The sequence below is a fragment of the Neoarius graeffei genome, chromosome 2 (assembly GCF_027579695.1).
Source record: "Neoarius graeffei isolate fNeoGra1 chromosome 2, fNeoGra1.pri, whole genome shotgun sequence".
Classification (NCBI taxonomy): Eukaryota; Metazoa; Chordata; class Actinopteri; order Siluriformes; family Ariidae; genus Neoarius; species Neoarius graeffei.
The window spans coordinates 63,160,544-63,175,406 of NC_083570.1; the positions used below are offsets into that span (position 1 = coordinate 63,160,544).

Consider the following 14,863-nt stretch of genomic DNA (forward strand, 5'->3'; position numbering starts at 1 on the left):
AATGTGATAGTACTTCAGAGCAGTAATTATGGTACACACAACATGCATCAGAGCAGTGTCCCTACACACTCTGGCCTCTGCTAGTAAACCACAGCAATGTGAGGAATCTCTGTGCCACATGTTGTGTCGAGCCCCCCAGAAGCATCATAAAATCACCCGCTCAAATGTCTCATTGTGCCAACACCCACAGACAAACAAGGAAACAAAGATGTCCTCTGTGATGGCAAGAGGAATCCAGTGAATGTGACAAGGTATGAAAACGCATGAGGTTAACCAGCACCCACACTAGTTCATCCTTAAAAAGCAATTTGAATGGGGTCTGAAATATGATGCAGAAACACATTTTCCTTCAACAATGGGTCAAACAATAGAAGCTTTATTTTAGCGCTGTTTCTTCAGGTCCTGCCAAAGGTGGCAGTGCCCCTGTGGGTTATCACTTCAAACCAGAGAACCAGAGCTGGAGGTTTCCGGGCTCCAGGGACGGCTTGTTGTCTGAGTCCTGGTATCTGGGGACTAAAAGTCCTAACATCCTTCCTTTGATCATAGCAGTTTTTGCCTTGAGCAAGGCACTTAACCCCAAACTGCTTTTGGGCTGCTGCTACAGAGTAATTCTTTATGCCCTATTCTAGCTTAGCTTTTGAGTAACTACACAGAAGTATGAAATAGACTAATTTCTACAGGTCTTAACCAGCTCTTAAATGAAAATGTTGCTGATATATATATATATATATATATATATATATATATATATATATATATATATATATATATATATAAACCCTGATTCCAAAAGAGTTGAGACAAAGTACAAATTGTAAATAAAAACAGAATGCAATGATGTGGAAGTTACAAAATTCCATATTTTATTCAGAATAGAACATAGATGACATATCAAATGTTTAAACTGAGAAAATCTATCATTTAAAAAGAACAATTAGGTGATTTTAAATTTCATGACAACAACACATCTCAAAAAAGTTGGGACAAGGCCATGTTTACCACTGTGAGACATCCCCTTTTCTCTTTACAACAGTCTGTAAACGTCTGGGGACTGAGGAGACAAGTTGCTCAAGTTTAGGGATAGGAATGTTAACCCATTCTTGTCTAATGTAGGATTCTAGTTGCTCAACTGTCTTAGGTCTTTTTTGTCGTATCTTCCGTTTTATGATGCACCAAATGTTTTCTATGGGTGAAAGATCTGGACTGCAGGCTGGCCAGTTCAGTACCCGGACCCTTCTTCTACGCAGCCATGATGCGGTAATTGATGCAGTATGTGGTTTGGCATTGTCATGTTGGGAAATGCAAGGTCTTCCTGAAAGAGACGTCGTCTGGATGGGAGCATATGTTGCTCTAGAACCTGGATATACCTTTCAGCATTGATGGTGTCTTTCCAGATGTGTAAGCTGCCCATCCCACATGCACTAATGCAACCCCATACCATCAGAGATGCAGGCTTCTGAACTGAGCGCTGATAACAACTCGGGTCGTCCTTCTCCTCTTTAGTCTGAATGACACGGCGTCCCTGATTTCCATAAAGAACTTCAAATTTTGATTCGTCTGACCACAGAACAGTTTTCCACTTTGCCACAGTCCATTTTAAATGAGCCTTGGCCCAGAGAAGACGTCTGCGCTTCTGGATCGTGTTTAGATACGGCTTCTTCTTTGAACTATAGAGTTTTAGCTGGCAACGGCGGATGGCACGGTGAATTGTGTTCACAGATAATGTTCTCTGGAAATATTCCTGAGCCCATTTTGTGATTTCCAATACAGAAGCATGCCTGTATGTGATGCAGTGCCGTCTAAGGGCCCGAAGATCACGGGCACCCAGTATGGTTTTCCGGCCTTGACCCTTACGCACAGAGATTCTTCCAGATTCTCTTAATCTTTTGATGATATTATGCACTGTCGATGACGATATGTTCAAACTCTTTGCAATTTTACACTGTCGAACTCCTTTCTGATATTGCTCCACTATTTGTCGGTGCAGAATTAGGGGGATTGCTGATCCTCTTCCCATCTTTACTTCTGAGAGCCGCTGCCACTCCAAGATGCTCTTTTTATACCCAGTCATGTTAATGACCTATTGCCAATTGACCTAATGAGTTGCAATTTGGTCCTCCAGCTGTTCCTTTTTTGTACCTTTAACTTTTCCAGCCTCTTATTGCCCCTGTCCCAACTTTTTTGAGATGTGTTGCTGTCATGAAATTTCAAATGAGCCAATATTTGGCATGAAATTTCAAAATGTCTCACTTTCGACATTTGATATGTTGTCTATGTTCTATTGTGAATACAATATCAGTTTTTGAGATTTGTAAATTATTGCATTCCGTTTTTATTTACAATTTGTACTTTGTCCCAACTTTTTTGGAATCGGGGTTGTATATATATATATATATATATATATATATATATATATATAGAGAGAGAGAGAGAGAGAGAGAGAGAGGGGGGGGAGGATGCAAAGCGGGTAGGCTGTCAATACAGTCCAAAAAAACACTACCTTCCCTCGTGCACTGATGTTCTCTTCATGCTGATATTAGTTTATTACATTTTTTTTTTTTGCATAATACTCCATCACATCCCAGTTGAGCTTACCTCATTGTCATGGGGAGGCAGTTGATACAAGAGCTGTTTGATGCGATATTTCTCTCCTGGGCTATTAACATAGGGAACCTTGTCCTCTGGCAAACAGGAGAAATACAGCTGGACCTGCAAACCCGATAGGCAGAGTTGAAATTACAAATGAACCCTGATCTCCGACAAAACTTTTGGAAGTAATTACACCAAAGTGAACATATTGTATGTATTACAATATGTTTCTATTATAATCATCTGTCTTTAACCATAGGAGACTAGTATTTTTGCCTGGGAACTTTATTACTGTTGTAAGAATGCGTCATATCACATCTTTAAAGCTAAATTTTGATTTCGCAGGTCTTTTTCAGCAACTCGATAAATGTGAGGCGGTGAATATACCTGAAATTAGCACCCATCATTGCACTATTCCTTAAAGCGGTTGGCTTGACTGATTTATAAAATGCATGCCATTGAAATATTAGTCGGTCAGGCTGATCCTGCTCCCAAGGTGAACATGCTTGTCAAGGAATGACATATTTCACCGGCCTGGACATGCTGTTCAGACATCATTGACTGGAAACGAATGAAGAGCACACCTGCAGATAAGCAGGTGTGTATATATACAGCGCTTCAATCAAATAGTGAACTGATTACAGGATTGTAAAATGCTGTGTCATAAGTTAAGGCATACTCTGAGCCTTACACTCATCCAGGTGATAAAAACCTAGCCTGGATGCATTCAAACACCTCTAGAACTTTTGCCTTACCAGACACCAATTTGCTCATTTCAGTAGAAGACATTTGAGATCAGGAATTGAGCAGTTCCAGCTTTCAGTTCCTATGCTTTCAGGGTGTGGATTAAAGCTGGTCTGAGATATTGATGAGGCTACTGCAAGCAGCCATGGAACATCTTGTGACATGAAATGTAATGGATATTTCAGTGATTCGGTTAAATTCCTCCATATTAGAGAATAGAATCATAGAACATTATATGAATTAAACACACAAAATCTCATCTTGCTGCATGCTTGTATTATATCGAGGTAAACATTTGTATACAAACACATTCGGTGAGCTGCAGTCTGCTTAAAATACTGAATTTTAGAAGACAGTCTTTAAATAATGCTGCAGTTACGTTGCAGAGTTACAGTTACGTAGTTAGACAAGCTACTAGAGCATTTTCTCAAAAGGACTTGCTACAAAAGATCTCCTTTCGCTTATCTTTTTGATCAGTAGATATTAATAATGCACTTTTCTGAAATGTGTTATCTTTTTTTTAAATCTTGGACATATATTTTAAAATATGTGTAGAATATAGTAAGATTTTAGTACTATGTAAAAGTCACACTTTTTGTCATGACAGGTCTCACGCACGCACACACACACACACACACACACACACACACACACACACACACACACACACACACACACAGCATGTATAGACTGTACTATGTAATTGCCTATAAACTATAACCCTGGTGAATATTTTACACACACACACACACACACAGAGAGAGAGAGCATGTATAGATTGTACTATGTAATTGCGTATAAACTATAACCCTGGTGAATATTTTATACTCTCGTGATATGCCACACCGTTATTTATTCTTGACAAGCAGCAATCAAACTCATCATATCAGCATTTGAAAGACAACTGGAATTTACACCAGGTTCAGTAACCTCCATTATATATCCATTATATCATGTCTATGATAGAAATGATCGAACAGAAGGGCCTGCCAGATATCTCTGATAAATGTATTACTGTTACTGACTCGCTATGAAGGGTCTGTATGACTATTTTTCATTCTGTCCAAGCCAAAGATGTTTTCTTTACTGTGTTTTGCCCTCTAGCTGGTGACCTCGGTAAGGGGCATCAGTTTATGAGTGCTGGTCGTAACATTCAGCAGATAAAGAGGATTGGACTTGTCTCCTCCTGCTTAAGGAGCATCCTGCTCTTATTCAGGCTTGCCATTTAAACCTGACAATGAGCAGTAACATAAATCATGCTCATTTCATGCTAATATTACCACCCACTCCTCTCCCTTGGGCAACGAGCTAACAGTGTTTTTGAGTATCTGTGTACTTCCCAGCAATGATCACCTATAATGTTTTGAGGTCATTTGCAGAATGGCAGCTGTAAAGACATTACAGTTGCTCCTTGCATTTAACACAAAGGCAGTGTTTGGATTTTAGTCTTATATTGCTTTCGACCCTTTTCTCGCCCCTCACCCCTGATTGCAGTCATATGTGCTTCTCAGACGAGTAGGGGGATTAGACAGCCTCTGAGATAACTGTTAAGGCCTTCCCTGTTGACTTGGAAAAGCGCCACATCATCACATTTTCAGTCATGAAAAGCCTGCCTTTGCAGACAGGCGAGTACAGAAAACAACCATTGCCCTGAGTGTTCCTCATACTGTTCGCTTAGCTGGCAGTTAGTGTCGATGGCTTTAGGCCATTGTCTGCCAGCTTGCCATAATGACTTGCAGACTTTCCATGAAACAGTTTGTAAATAAAAAACAGCATATCCTGTTTCCAAGTGCCTGTGGGGTGATGCCTACAAAATGCTCCGCTTCCCTAACAAATGAGTTGGCTGATCTAATTAATCACCCGATGGAGTGATTAATCTTCCTTTTGTATATAAATCAAGATTGCTTAAAGATTGTTACACTCGCTAATGTCTGTTCATCTGGTTGTCTAACCCACTGACAGGGCTCAAATGCTTCCCGAAGAACAGTGCTCATGATATGACATTTATCTGTGTTTTTTTTTTACACATGCCTATCTTTACCACCAGTTGTTCCATTCATCTGTTTGGCGAGGTTGCGACACTAACATTTTCATCAGCTGTTTGTTTTTCCACCGGAGGTGGGTGTGGAAGTGAAGAGACAGTAAGAGCACTCAACAAAAGGCTCACCTGTTCTGGTCGTAGTCCAGGTGGAACCCAGGCATACTCCTCCAAAGCACATCCTGAATCATCATCTGAGGTAGAGCTTCTCTGAAAGCCGAAAGTGAGCTTGCCAACCTTCTGATCCATGTCCAGATGCTTCCCGCTTCTGTGGAAACCGCCAGGATTCTCCAGGTTCATCATGCAAACCTCCTAGAGATGAAAAATAAGGAGTTATTTTGTTAGTCATGAAACTATATCCTCTGAGGCTGACAACACTCGGTGAAGCTCCAGTACTCATTACTTAAAACATATTATGTTGATTTTTGGCTTTCAGAGCAGCTATGATTCATAGTTTGCTCTTTATGGAGAAAACAGGCCTGTAAAAGATTCTGCCTGTAAGTTTTAGTGTTACTGTTGATAGTTTTAGTGATACAGCATTAGGAGCACTTGCTTGTGTGGTCGCATATAGTCCTGGGCTACTGCAGTAGGCTAACACTGACTTTGTACACATCATTTACATTTTATGACTGTACTTGACCACGGATGTTCAAATGTTTCCATTTCTATAGATTTCCTCTGTTAAATGTATTAAAAATGAAGTTAGAATGACATAAATAAACTGAGAAAAACTGGACTAATAGCCAGCATAGCTACATGTAGTACATCCTGCTTATTTTATAGTACTCTAGTACAATAAGTAGGATACTATAGTAGAATATTGTGAAGTGTACTTATCGTGTGTCCTCTTTTTTCCAGATTTTTTTTAAGTTTGCATTCACAAAAGGCCTGACTTGCAATTACATGAGTGACAGAGTGAAAAGATTTTTAAGAAACTTCTTATTCTTCTCGTTTTTACTTTATGCAGATGTATGACTGCACATTCTGTCATGATGTGGTGGAAAAAGAATTTGTTCAAATGCCTTTTCCAGACATGCCCGTTGATTGTAAATAGTTGTGTAGTTGTGGTCAGATTTCAGCTATACAGACTCATACTGTGTGACTTCAGTTAACCCTAGTCACCACTTTAACACCCTTCCTCCTCCTCCTCCTCTTCACTCCCTGCTGTGGTTAAGTGGACAGCTGAGAAAACCAAGCACATTTGATTGTGCCCTTTGAAGTGGCATGATAGTTTGGGCGAACATGATACATATTTCATGAATGTTCAGAATATCTGACTTATGACTATTCACACACTGGACAAAGATTAACGTGTCCACTGTATGAAGTGTTTCTTGTACTACATTGTGTTGGATTTCTCTCTGAATAATCACTGAGTGAGAGCTGTGGTTAGTCATTCATTGCAACTGTTCGCAGTCCAGGCGGTCCAACTCAAGTAGCCAAGGCCAAGCCATTCACTCAACGACAACAGCAGCAGTGACCTGCACAAGGCTGTTGGTATGATGAACCAAAAAAAAAAAAAACCCTAGAAAGATGGAAGCGCTTATTAGTAGCTTATAGAGCTGGTCAAGTTACCCGATTTTTTTTTTTTAAAGATTTTTTGGGGGGCTTTTTTCCACCTTTATTATTGGATAGGACAGTGTAGAGACAGGAAATAGCGGGAGAGAGAGACAGGGAGGGATCGGGAAATGACCGTGGGCCGGAATCAAACCCGGGTCGCCCGGATTTATGGTATGGCGCCTTATCCACCTGAGCCATGACGCCCCCGATTTTTTTTTTTTAATGTTTATCTCTTCATTGATTTCTTCACCTGTAAGACAAGAGCTATTCATACCACCTACAAACTCAGAAAATCAGAATAAACACATATTCCTATTCCTTCAGATATTTAAAGCCCTTAAACTCTTGGCTTGCTATTCTGTTATTCATCTGAAAGCATATTATTCAGTAACTACTATTAATCATTCAGTAACTACACTGAAACTGATAGGAAAGGTATGTAGTTACAAGACTTAGGAATGTGAGTCTGGACCCACGGACAGGTCCAGGAGAGTTTAAGGGGTTAACACACACTGAAAAAAAAAAATGGAAAGCAAAAGGAAGCCCTTTAATCTTTTACCATGTCAAGTCATTCTTCTGTGTTTGAATTCAATTTGAATTCATTTACCAGCTACATAATGTGCCAAAACACCTTCAGCTGAACATTATATGTGTGCTTCAAATAATTTTGCTCATTCTCACTTCTTCAACACTTCCACTCAGACACCATGGTGGATTTTAGCATTTCATTAACTCCACCCTCTTTCATGGACCACCGGTTAGTCAAAATGCAGATTTATTTTTTTCATCCATGTGAACATGTGTGGCCTTTTCCAAATCTTTAACTCTTCTAGAAGTCAGTGTTTAACATCCATTTCTTTTGTAGAATCCCTTGTTAACATGGCTTTGGGAGGCTGAGATGCATATCTTTTAGATCCACCCACAGAGAGCTTGAATCCCTCGGCCAGAGGCTGTACACAGGGGGTAGACTGCCACACACACTCATACAGTTGGGGACTGCAGTCAATGTTAAGATTTAACTTTTGAGAAATCTGATGTAAACAGAGACCAACTGGAGAAGCTATGAGATGCAGGATTTGCTGTGTGTGTGTGTGTGTCCCCTGTCCTGAGGAGCTGAGGTCAAGCCCTAACAAATTGAAGTCTCCTGACTCAGCTATGGCTAATAGCCATGTCTTTGATATTTAGTTAAGATAAAAGATATCAGCATTAAGTTAATGTAATTATCTAGGAAATCACACTAAGAAGTAAGTCCCCCCATTACTTTCTGGAAAGCAAGCAGGGTTACTTTGCTACGTGTGTTTATTATGAGCTAGCAAATAATTGATACCAAACTGACAAACTTAACAAAATGTTTTGCACAGGTGAATTGTTTTATTTTACATTCATTCCAGGCCTCAGTTGATTTGGAACAGGGCAAAATACTGTCAGCTCTGGGAACCTGGCTAAAGCTCTAATGTCAAGAACATAATCCTTGGCATCACTTCTAAGCTTTTAAAAGTCTCAGTGTTCCACAAATGAGAGATTCTCTCCACTACAGCAGTCAGGATTAGAACATTAAGTCAACAAGACTTGATCCTATTGTCTGTTAGAGATTAGATATATGCTCCAAAAAGCACTTCGACTCACTCTTCTATAAGCAGAGAAGGGAAGTTAGGAAGTATACAAGAAGACTATTTGTATATGTTATGTCGGCAACGGTGAACACACAGAAACCATTTGTGGAAGATTTCTGAACTGAACAACAGCGTGTCAACTTCTTGAACAATATATAGGACATGTCCATTTCACTGTCTACTAATGCTGGCTTATATATGACAAAAATAACACTTATTACAAATCATTGAACTATGTATTAAGAACCGCCAGATTTTTGATCATGTGAGAATGCTAAACTCATAGCTTAGAGTCCTACAAAAGAGCACTATCCAATTAGAGCACAACCAGTACACTATTCCATGGCCAAATGGCTGAAAGGCTTGTCAATGTAGCTAGAAAGGGACCACCTGTACTCAGGCAGGCTTTCATCAGGCAGTTGACTCGAACTTGCTGGTATTTACCCACAGTTCCTCTGTGGTCAGTCCCACACTTTTCTACCTCTCTCACACCATGCTTTATTCAGCGAAGCCAGACTTCAGACAGACGCCTCTATGCCACACTTGCACTTAAGTACAGGGCAGTGTTTAAAATGAGCAGCTACAAAAACCTATGTATAACTTGAGAAAGCAGAGCTTTTCATGACATAATGAGCAAATTATTATTTCTTATCAAGCACAAAACAGTACTTACAATTAAAAACTTCTAGCATTTGTCCTTGATTACCTTTCTTGACCTTACCTCTTAACACACAACTCTTGAAATAAGGGAACTCTCCAAAAGTTCCTTCTCTTTCCTATTGTAAACAGATCCCTGGATCACATTTCATCAGAAGGAACATTGTCCAGTCGTTTCATATCTAAAATCCAGTTGGCGAGATCCTTAGGCCTCCTGTTGCATTTCCTTCCAGTAATGTCAGTGTGACCGATGTGCACATCCAGCACACAGCTGGGGATGTGAGAGAGCGCGTGAGCGAGAGAAGAGCAGTTCGACCAGATGGCTCCTGCACTTACTGCACTCCTGTGGAGCTCCGGCTGGAAGCCACTCCCTCATAACCCAGGCTCAGCCATTCAGCTTCAGCCACCCTTGATATTATTACACTTCAATCACTGAATATTTTCCTCAGAAGTTTATGTCTGTCTCAGAATATTCAAACACTGATGCTAACCTTTTTTTTAAAGGTCAATCTAGGCATGTGCATTAAGGAACCTGGTGCTGAAGTGGTTATTTTTGAAGGGCAGCTTTGGCCTGCTTGCTTCAGGATAGAGCTGAGAAACTGGTCTCTGCTCAGATTCAGAGGCATAACTATACATTTACCCCATCAAAAAGCTTCTCCTAATTTACCTCTTACAAATTTCCAGTGATATATGTCTCGTTGCAAATGAACAACTCACTAATGTGGAAAGGCCAACGTCAAAGTATGGCTTCTCTATCCATGACCTTTCCATCAGCATCGGTGTGCATGACATGTAGCAGAAAAGGCTTGTGTAGATTTGTTATAATAATGTTTTAAAATTCAGATGTATGGTTACATATCAAAAACTACAGTAACAGCACCCCTAAGACTTAATGGTTTCATTAACCCATGCATTTAAACTACCAAAACTAGCCAGAGGCAGTTGCAGACAGCTTTCCTCCCTAACAAAGCTGAATGAGCCCAAGCTACAGTCAATCTTTCACTTCCCAGTCAACACAGCAGTTCCTTGTCACCATACCTAAAGAAAAGCTCTACATGCAACCCTGTGGATTTCCATATGAATCAAAGGACTAGTTCCTATCCAGATCAAATGCTTCCACAAGGAAGTTTCATAATTAGTTGCAGTATTCTTTGAATACGGTCATTCATTTCACTGGCTTTTAGCAGGAAAATTTGAATTAAATATATTTGTTGAATGTACGTTTTAAAATTATGATGTAACCTCCCAAAATCAGACAACCTCAAGGTTCCAACTTGAAGGACATCTTCTCTATAATTTCCTGAGGAATGTGCAAAAGTTGGAGGCCTGTCTGTTGTTTCAATAAACAAAGCTTGAAGTTGAGTCCAAGGTGCTTGCTTCCTAAACGATGGATGATGGAGGAGCATGAATTCACCCTTCCCAGGGTGGTCTTTGTGGGTAGGCCAAACCATTTCACTGCAAGCTAAGGTGTTTTTGCTCATGAAACCGAAGCTCCCTCTGAAGTCTGCAAATGGTGTATGATTATACACCCTGGCTTATTCAACTGTGATGCAGGTTGATCTTTGAAGTACAGCGTTTGGTTTTGGGATGTTTTCTGTCTATCTTCCATGCAATGATTGATAAATGACATTGTGGGTTGTTTTATTTTTTATTTTTGTGGACAAAGCCATTGTAGCAGTCAAGGACATAGACGCTCAATCCCAGCAGGACTGAGCCCAAACTTCAGGCCTTTGTGTTCAAGAGTGAGAGGAAGAAAGGGTTCACACTCCCTTGCATTAGCAAGTCTTTGAGAGATAAACAAGCCCACATCCTGCTGTGAAGGCATTCATGAGTCTTGGCTTGGAGTGTTGAAAATGCTGAGTGACCTCTCTCTCTCTCTCTCTTCAGTGGACAAGGAACTAAGACGTTACTGTATTGACAATGCAATTTTATTAAACAAGCATTTATGGTGAATTATGAAACTTTCCCAGGCACCTCAAGGCCCAGATGGCATAATGGCACGGCTTGCAATTAAACCTAAAGACCAGTAGTAGGGAGCACCTCTGCCCTATTTAACAGAGGTTTTACTAGGTGCACACTTTGGCAACAGGCATGAGTTTTTCACACCTCTTTAATTATAGAGGGAACAGTTCTTTGTTACTACTCCCTAATAAATGTTCTTGTCATGTGCTATAAGTTGATGCCAGTTTTCCCATTGGAGCAGACGCATGAGTCAGCTTTTGTCTCATTCTGTACATGCCAATTATGTCATAGATACAAAGTGTTAAGACGATATTTTTCTTCTTTATACAAACACCACTTGAGAAATCTGGCATTGATTGATGAAGCCTTACCACAAAGTACAAATAAGGTGAGGTAGTTAGTTATTCACGTTGTTATTATTATTATGATTATTATGATTTTTAATAAATTGCCTATGCATAAGCTGCTAACAGTTCTAGGTTCTATTGTTAGAGAACTAGCTCGTGTTTCATAGGTCAGGGTTGACCTGAAATACTTGTGAAATATAAAAGAACACAAGTCACACATCCCTGACCCCTAGTTGTTCCTTAGCTACATAGCGTCATAAATCTCCTGCCCCCTCTCTACCCCCCCCAACACACACACACACACACACACACACACACACACACACACACACACACACACACACACACACACACACACTTTTCTGCTCACTTGTGTTCAGAATGACCCAAACAGCAGCTCACACCTGGTTTTAACTTCTTTGAACTGTAAAACAGACGCTCTGACCTAACTTGTCCCAACCTCAATACACATCTCATTGTTGAAATACTACAGTGCAGGTTGGAACAAAACTGTGTCCTAAAGTCACAATAATCCTGATCCACCCAATTTCTCATTCTCTAAGGACTTGAAGCACAGACTTAGCTCTCAGAATAGCGCGCCATATTTGACAGTGTCCTAAATTCACATAATATGGGCCAATTGTCACATGGTCAACTGCTTTTACTTTGGTCATATATCAGATTCACCAAGTGTACTCAAAGTCTTGTCTGGTTTCTGGGTGAAATTCAATCTTTCAAAGTTGTCAAGAAAAATATATACTTTTGCATATCCTTGTTTTGTAATTTATTTTATTGCATCTAAAAAGCAGTGATACGGAAAGGTCAGATGTCACTCTGTAAGGGGTCACTTGGTTTTTTTCTCTCCCTGTAAGGACATGCTAGTAAGAATCGCAATGATCGTCAGACAAGGTTATGTCCTAGCAGTGTACTGCTATTTACTGCAGTTCACAGCCATTGTTTAAGATAATGCCTAGTTGTGTGCTAGCTACCTTATAAAAGTAAGGCTGTTTCAAGACTTTAATGACCTGCCAATGGCCATTATCAAGACACAAGCATAACAAAGGAAGAGCCATAAAGGCCAATAAAGGACCATCACCCTACTGTAACAGTCCTTTGCTCCGGAGCAGAGGAGGGAAAGGTCAACTGATGGAGTGTTGCTCTGATATGGACTACACCACTTTGGTGCTGACAGACCTGGGTCAATCAGTGGTCCTGTAACCCTCAGATAACCCCTTTAATGGCATACATTAGGACATCTTAAGCCATCTTTTGTTCAGATAACATTACACCAATGTTACATATTGGCAGACCCTGAAATATCTGAAAATTTCAAAATTCTATGGCTGGGTGTCTCATATATATATGTCGGGGAACTCAACGGATGGATAATTTTCCAACTCGTAATGAATGAATGAATAACTTTATTTAAGCACGATAAGTTGATCAGCAGAGCTGGTGGGGTCGTGCATGTACAGATCCAAATAATTACAAATACAAAAGACTAAAAATAAACACAATCTTAAAAAAAACCCTTAAATCTGTTGATTATCTGTTAATTATCTTCACATTAAGTTAATTAATAGTATGCATAACGATTATCTTTGTATTTAGTTCCGGCTACAATAGGATCAAAATTGATTCTACTCACGTCAAATTTCTCATCTCATCTCATTATCTCTAGCCGCTTTATCCTTCTACAGGGTCGCAGGCAAGCTGGAGCCTATCCCAGCTGACTACGGGCGAAAGGCGGGGTACACCCTGGACAAGTCGCCAGGTCATCACAGGGCTGACACATAGGCCAAGTTTACATTAGACCGTATCTGTCTCGTTTTCTTCGCGGATGCACTGTCCGTTTACATTAAACCGCCTGGAAACGCCGGGAAACGGGAATCCGTCAGCGTCCACGTATTCAATCTAGATCGTATCTGGTCCGGTGCTGTGTAAACATTGAGAATACGCGGATACGCTGTGCTGAGCTCTAGCTGGCGTCGTCATTGGACTACGTCACTGTGACATCCACCTTCCTGATTCGCTGGCGTTGGTCATGTGACGCGACTGCTGAAAAACGGCGCGGACTTCCGCCTTGCATCACCTTTCATTAAAGAGTATAAAAGTATGAAAATACTGCAAATACTGATGCAAATACTGCCCATTGTGTAGTTATGATTGTCTTTAGGCTTGCCATCCTTCCACTTGCAAGTGGTAAGTGACGCGCATACCTGATATGCACTGAGATCACACACACAGCAGCTCAGTCCCTAATTACTGCTCGTGCACTTCACTCGCGCACTCTGTGAGCTGCGCAGGGCCGGAGTGCGCACCCTCCAGAGGGCACTCGCTGTTCAGGGCGGAGTGATTTGGAGCGCAGGATGCCTGCGGAGCCGAGCGTATCCGTGTATTGGCGTTGCTGTGTGCATGTTAATCGTTTTAAAAACGTTAATCTGATGATCCGCTGATACGGTCTAATGTAAACCCCACCATAGACACAGACAACCATTCACACTCACATCTACGGTCAATTTAGAGTCACCAGTTAACCTAACCTGCATGTCTTTGGACTGTGGGGGAAACCGGAGCACCCGGAGGAAACCCACGCGGACACGGGGAGAACATGCAAACTCCATACAGAAAGGCCCTCGCCGGCCACGGGGCTCGAACCCGGACCTTCTTGCTGTGAGGCGACAGCGCTAACCACTACACCACCATGCCGCCCCATGTCAAATTTAGCTAATATATTTTTCTTTCATAGGAAAAATCCTTCTTTGTTAGTGTGTAAGGATCTAATCCCATTGAGTGGTTTCTATATCCACTTCTTTTGAATGTACTTCTTGGTTTTAATAACTTGCTTGTTTGCTGAACATAAACAAGTTCTTGTGTTAACAGACCAGATTCCACTTTTGGATCATTAATCCCTTTTGACTGAGAATGCCCTGGATGCATGGTTTGGCTTATGGCACATCCATACAGTTTTAAATACAAGCAGTTTGTTTTCATTGCATTTATTTAATTCCTGGGCTCCCATCTGTAACAGGGAGTGATGTTGCATCCCATTAATACACTTTACGATAGGTTATTAGATTGTACTAGAATAGATGAGCTAAAATAATTGGGGATCTTTTTTTAATGGGCCCCGACTCGTTACAAGTATGAATAGGTGGGCCTTAAAGTAGAAAAGGTTGAGAACCCTTGTCATAGATAATTTTACATGTAAATCAGAGTGATTGTGTTGAATTTCATACAAATGTAAAGGAATTTACTCCATTTGTGATCAAGTCTACTGGGCTATATGATGGGACATTGTATTTCACCCTCTATTTGACTCTTTCTCACCTAGCTGAAAAGAGCAAAGCCTA

General features: G+C 40.6%; 1 protein-coding gene across 1 annotated transcript in view; it reads right to left on the reverse strand.

The window, feature by feature from the left end:
• prickle1a (prickle homolog 1a) overlaps positions 1-14,863 on the reverse strand; it is a 38,090-nt gene that overhangs the window by 3,931 nt on the left and 19,296 nt on the right. Inside the window, exons 2-3 of the mRNA XM_060914635.1 lie at positions 5,501-5,683; positions 2,596-2,709 (exon numbers count right to left, since the gene is read on the reverse strand). Coding sequence (XP_060770618.1) covers positions 2,596-2,709; positions 5,501-5,674 — 288 coding nt within the window. The 5' untranslated portion in view covers positions 5,675-5,683. The remainder of the gene's footprint in view (positions 1-2,595; positions 2,710-5,500; positions 5,684-14,863) is intronic.